The sequence below is a fragment of the Gymnodraco acuticeps genome, unplaced genomic scaffold (assembly GCF_902827175.1).
Source record: "Gymnodraco acuticeps unplaced genomic scaffold, fGymAcu1.1, whole genome shotgun sequence".
NCBI classification, from domain to species: Eukaryota; Metazoa; Chordata; class Actinopteri; order Perciformes; family Bathydraconidae; genus Gymnodraco; species Gymnodraco acuticeps.
The window spans coordinates 65,925-72,542 of record NW_022989786.1 but is presented as its reverse complement, the minus strand read 5'-3'; the positions used below and the strand labels follow the sequence as shown (position 1 = coordinate 72,542).

The following is a 6,618-nucleotide window of genomic DNA, read 5'->3' as shown; positions in this document are numbered from 1 at the left end:
TTAGGAAGGTTCCTAAGCTAAATGGACTATTGGAACGCAACCCGGGCCCTCTCAGGTCGATTAAATGAAATCCTTGCTTCCCTCACTTGCGTCGTTTCCCTGCGTCTAGTCCCTCCCACCAAGGAAGCATGGAGGGACGCAAGGAAACCACGAGAGGCAGGGAAATGAGTTTTAAGAGCAATGGGACGTCCTTTCCTCCGGAGCGTCACGTGAAGCGACGTCTGTTTGTGATGACGCCGCACAGCTGTTCGTCTGACAGCAGGGTTGCATTCCAATAGTCCATTTAGCTTAGGAACCTTCCTAACGGAGTGAAATGACCCGGAAGTACGTCACTGGCAGCCATGATAAGTGCTGTTCCAATTCTCCAAATGAAAGGAAAAGAGGTTTCAAACTTCCTTTATAACCTCCTTTAGCTTAGGAACCACTGGACCTCCCTAACCGAAAGGAGAGGAGTAAATGCTGCCCCACAATGCATTGCAGCCGCAGCATTTGCCGTCACTCAACAGTCGGCCTTTCACGGACACAAACGATAATGGGAGAAATTATATCATGAAAGTTACGGTGCTTATTACGCATTTTAAAACGTAGGCCTATGTGGTAAGTTGCCAAAGTGCTTTGTTTTGAACGTTCATCAGTATTATAATCAAAAAGAGAAATATGAACGTTAGTTTTTACTGAAATGATCAAATAAAGTCTTTACTGAGCTGTGTGGGGTTGTTCAACTTTTAAAATATGTTTGAATGGTGATATACACAGTGATAGATGTTAAGGACTAATGTTTATAATAAATACATTTGTATTTATTTTAAGATCTTTTAATAGTTCATACAATCATACGTATTGGGATCATTTGTATTAATGTGGACCGGAGGGAGAGGGTGACGAGCAGAAGTTTCACTTTCCTCTTTTATTTCAATTCCAACTTTGGTCATGAAGAATATGTTTCTCTGTTGTCCACGTTCATAAAGCAAAGCAACAGCATCAGAGCACGGTGCAGAGTCTCTAGATGAGTTTACAGGAGTCCCTCGTTCTTATTAAACATCCATGTTGTAGTCCGCTGTATAGAAAACTGTAGTTTCCATAGTTTCCCCACAGCAGCAGACGCACATTCATGACGTCCGCTGGCGCATCATAAACACGTCGGATAGTGAAAGTGCATTCGGATTCTCTAAAGTACCGCGGTCTCTTCTCCTAAGTCCTTTTGAATTCTCCTATCCACTATCCCTTAACCTCGTGACTCAGAGGTAAAGGAATAGTAGATAGGGTGAGAATTTAGGAGCTGATTTTTGGATTATCGGAACGCAACCCAGCTCTGTCCCCGTTGTTTTCACAAACACCCCCGCCTCTGTTAGTACACATTTACTGACACAAACATTTGTATTATCTGTTGTAGACCCCAATAAATAAAATAAAATAAGAACTCATTCTCAAAAAAGATAAACGCCATTCTTAAAATGTATAAACGAACAATAGTTAGATTAATATTGATTAGAGTGCACAATAGAAATAAAATAATTGAGAGAAGAAAAAGAGATATGTTATCTATCAAAACCCAGTTAGATTAACATTCATTGGATTGCACACTTTGTTTGTTTGTGTGGATATGTAGCACATTAACATTTTAATAGCACTTAATGACTGACTGAATGGAAATGACAATAAATGAAAATGTAAAACGAAAAAAGTGATCATGAAAATGTTTCCAATAAATGAATAAAATGATTTTTGACCACTTTGTTGTTCAGATATATCACATATTTGTAACTAAATGATACATGAATTGAAACAAAATACAGTATAAACTGAGGAATGACTCCCGTGAGGTTCATGTATTTTCTTCACTCCGCTGGGAAACTGCTCTCATGTCAAGAAGCATCAGATCAGTGCATGCGCTGCATCGTCCAATCAGTGAGCGATACACAGTAAGGGGGCGGGGCGAGTATCTGAGGATTTCATCGGAGAATGGTCTGATGGTTCCTCGGTTATCGCTCCTCCATTATCGCTCCTCGATCCTCCGGCAGAAATAAGAGCCGTGGGACGGTACTCAAGATGGCGCAGACAAATCAACTTCCGGTGAGACCGAGGACCGAGGAATGAGGAAATGAAAATAGTCGACCTGAGACGGGGCCTGTGAATGTAGAGAGGGACCAACAAGCTCTCCCGTCTTCACAGTAACTCGCAGAGACGGCATTTAACCCTTCACATTCCAACACAAACTGAACAGGCAGATTCGAAGGATTTATTTCTTTGGAAATATTATTTTAAATACAATTAAATCAAGTTATTTTGGTAAAACTAATGAAAAGTGTAACAACAACAAAATATAAAAAATAATATTTAAATATATATAACATTTTTTTTTAATGTTTTCAAATATTATTTTTTAGAATAGGCTATCTTAGGCCCTCACAGAGGGCCTAGAGGGCCCTGACGGCTCGCCACTGATATTTATATAAATATATACCATTTCAGAATCAAACAGAGCACTCTTATAATAACGTAACACTATCAGAGACTGGATATATATCCCCCCCCCTCTCCCCTCTCTGGTCGCTACAATGAGGGAAATAAATTACGGGCCAAAAGTTGTATTTACAAGTATTAAAAGTAAGCAGAGGACACCAAACCAACTGAGACCTGTCTGTCCGCTGCATCTACGCACTGTACAACACACACACCTACACACTATACAACACACACACCTACACACTGTACAACATACATACCTACACACTGTACCACACGCACCTACAGCTCCTAAAGCATATATCAGGCTATAGCCGTTGTGTATTTTATTATGTGAAGCACTAAATGGTTTTAGAAAAATGTCGACTCTTTGTTTGTAGATAATCTACTAAACTACAGCAAATACAGAGAGTAACGTAGGCCTGTTATACTGAGTGATATATATTTTACACACTGCTCTGCTTTCTGCACGGACCTCACAGCTGTTCTCTCTGTAAACATCGCGTTGCGATGAGAGCAGAACTAATAAAATAATATCATGGGCTGATATCATGGGCTGATATCATGGGGTATCTTAAGGGCTGTAAATATAATAAGCCTGTGTCTAAAATTGACAACAGGCTTATTATATGTACAGCCCTTAAGATACACTTTTGTGTTTAACAGCTGACCACTACCATGACGTACTTTGTTTTAGTAGATTTCGCATGAGAGCAAAATGTATAAATATGAGCATTACATGATATGAATATGAGAACAAAATGCATGAATGTGTGAGTGACCAGTGGCGAGCCGTCAGGGCCCTCTAGGCCCTCTGTGAGGGCCTAAGATATTCTAAAAAATAATATTTGAAAACATTAAAAAAAAAAAACATTTTTTAAAAAAATATTATTTTTTATATATTTTTGTTGTTACATTTTTCATTAATTTTACCAAAAATAACTTGATTTAATTGTATTTAAAATAATATTTCCAAAGAAATAAATCCTTAGAATCTGCCTGTTCAGTTTCTGTTGGAATGTGAAGGGTTAAATGCCGTCTCTGCGAGTTACTGCGAAGACGGGAGGGCTGTTGGTCCCTCTCTACATTCACAGAGGGCCCAGCTATAGTAACTCAACGAGAGAGTAATGTCAAATGACAGTACCATAGGCTACATGCACTAGGGTCTGAGACGTACTTCCGCCTTAGCCGTTATACTGCTCGGACGCTTCCGGGTTGCTTCTGGTCTGCGTAGCTGAGCGTCCACAAATGTTTTACTGTTTAAATCTGTGGTTTAAATATGAGTCGACGGAAGATTTTCAAAACGTAGCATTTGCAAAGACAAGTAAAGAACTACTCCGAGCACTGCCGTGTCCCACTTTGTACGGCGTCAGCTAAATTCAACGGCGTCCTAAGTTTCCATGGCTTTCCGACCGAACTCGAGCTGCGAAGACAGTGGCTGGTTAAAATACGACGCGATAACTTTACAATCTCCTCTCACTCCAAGGTCTGCAGTCGTCACTTCGCTACGGATCAACTAATAGAGCCAAAAACCCTTGATGGCCGTAGGAGGCTTGTAAAAGGTGCTGTCCCAACTCTGTTTGAGTGGAATCACTTCACTGCTCAAACACCGCGGGCTAGTGTTTGGGAGAGAAGGGAGCGGCCCACTGAACCAGTCTCTCGGGAGGAGCAGGAAGAGCACATCGATGTCCATGACCATGATTACTGCTCAACCCCTGAACCAGCTTCACTGGACATGTCCTCTCAAGCTACAGAAGACAACTCCAAAACAGTGGAGGATCTGCAGAAGCAACTGCAGGAGTTAAGAGTCCAGCGAGAGTTTTGCTTACAGCGGTTTGCTGGCTCCGACGACAACATCCGATTCTATACCAGGTAATGTTTTGGCTAAATTCTATCCAAGTTTTTGAGATGGGTTAGCTTATAAATAATCCTGTTTACCTGCCGTTTGACTGCTGACTATTTGCATGCAGTGTTGGAATAAGTAGGCTACTCAACTTAACTGAAGTATAAGTACAAATACTATGGTTTGAAAATACTCCTGAACTGAACATGTAGAATCATAAATCATGTGTTTTCATAAGTAACTAGAAACTATGAAGGTTAACTAAATGTGGTGGAGTAAAACATACTAATACTAACAACATACTGATAATACTTTACTACAAGAGGAAATCTTCAAAACCTTACCAAAGTAAAAGTACATGTCAATATCCACTGCGTTTCTCCCAGTTGCACACTTAAGAATGAAGAGTAAAAGTAGTCATTCTGTGTAAAATGTTCCCTGTATGTTTTAGATTATTATTACTGCTGCTTTAATGTAGTTGTTACATGTTACTGCTGTATATTACTATACCTGCACCAAGTGCCTTCTTAATCAGTCTATTTGAATTGTAATGTATTATAGCAAACAAGAGGAAAGCATTAGCCCATGTGTTACAGTTAACGAGTCAACTAATGACTGATATGTGTCTTTTGTGTACAGATTCCCGAGCTATAACCACCTGATGGCCTTCTGGTTTTTGATTGAGCCTTCCATTTATAAAATGGTTCATGTTACAAGAGCGATATCAGCTGCCAAGAGGAATGAAGAAGTGGTTACACACGCACGTCCATCAACGGTAGGCTACGTTTCTTTTAACATACAATCTAAACACAAACTGAAGGGAAAATGTTTCTCCAATATTTCATTGCTTTCGTGTAGGCTAAAAGGCTATAGTACTCAATCCTTTTTGAATACATCAGAGAACTAAAACAACTTAATGTTTTTCCCATGGTGTGCTACACTCATGACATTAATATAGTACCCTTTTTTTGTTTATCTTCCAGAGACAGCTGCTTCAGCCAATTGACGAGTTCTTCCTTTTTCTCTGCTTCCTGTCGGTGGGTTTGAAAGAGAGGGACCTTGCAAACCGCTTCAACGTACACCAGTCCACTGTGAGCCGCATCATTGCAACATGGACGAGTTTTCTTACAACTTTATTGGGGTCACAGTGCATCTGGCTTACACCTGCAGAAGTTCAAGCCCACCTCCCAGAGGCATTCAAAGATTTCCCAGACACACAGGTGATCCTGGATTGCACAGGGCTGAGGTGTCAAACACCATCCTCACTCCTCCTCCAAAGTGAAATGTATTCTACATACAAATCTCACTGCACCATGAAAGCCCTGGTTGGCATAGCCCCACATGGCGCAGTGACATTTGTTTCCAGTCTGTATGGTGGTTCTGTCAGCGACAAGGAGATTTTCAAACAATCTGGAATAGCTGCGTTGTTGACTGAAAACATGGCAGTGATGGTAGATAAGGGCTTCCTGATCAGCGATTGCTGCAAATGCAAGGTGTACTGCCCACCTTTTCTGTCAAAGCAGAAGCAAATGCCAGCCTATCAGGTGAGGGAGACACAGGCCATTGCCAGACTGAGGGTTCATGTGGAGCGTGTCATTAGGAGGATAAAAGAGAACAAACTTTTTGATGGTGTCATCCTCCTGTCCCATGCCTACAACATCAACCAACTGTTTGCAGTAGCATGTATGCTGTCAAACTATCAGAACAAAGCACTGGTCAAGAAATGGGTGAAATAAGACAAGATGATGACACCTGTGCAGGTAGCTGTGATTAAGCTGGGTGAGCACACCGTAATCCCGTGTTGCCTGACACACGCTAGTGTTTTGTTTGAATAAATGGTAAATAGCAAATTACAATGCGTTGATGATTTCTTACAAATGCAATGATTTACTATTCATTACACAAATCACTTCACTTTATTGTCTTTTTAAATACAATTGTATATTTATTTACATATATGAAATGTGACAAACAATATATATCAAAAACAAAATATTGAAATCACATTTTGTTGTCATTCAGAACACATGATTGAGGGATTGCCTCCTAAAACAATGACGGCTGAGCCAGGGTCTAGCAGCTAACTGCTTACAGAGTTAACAATGGCTACAGTGCCCACTACTTTTTTAATGACAGGTACTTCGGCATGTATGTGTAAACAAAAACAAAAAGTCTACTTTTTCTCTGATTGCTCTTTGCACTTCTGGATCTGTGTATATTCTTTGCACCAGGTAGTCCTCTTGTGCCCACACTACAAAATCACACCACTGCATCCCAGATACAAGAAGTTGACCCTGTACTTGCCAGTA

General features: G+C 40.4%; 1 protein-coding gene across 1 annotated transcript; it reads left to right on the top strand.

The window, feature by feature from the left end:
• Positions 1–4,023: 4,023 nt before the first annotated feature.
• On the top strand, positions 4,024–6,162 carry LOC117549657. The gene is made up of 3 exons (XM_034221719.1): positions 4,024–4,338; positions 4,949–5,084; positions 5,293–6,162. The coding sequence occupies exons 1-3, from the start codon at positions 4,202–4,204 to the stop codon at positions 6,043–6,045; spliced, it is 1,026 nt and encodes a 341-aa protein (XP_034077610.1). The 5' UTR covers positions 4,024–4,201; the 3' UTR covers positions 6,046–6,162.
• Positions 6,163–6,618: the final 456 nt, after the last annotated feature.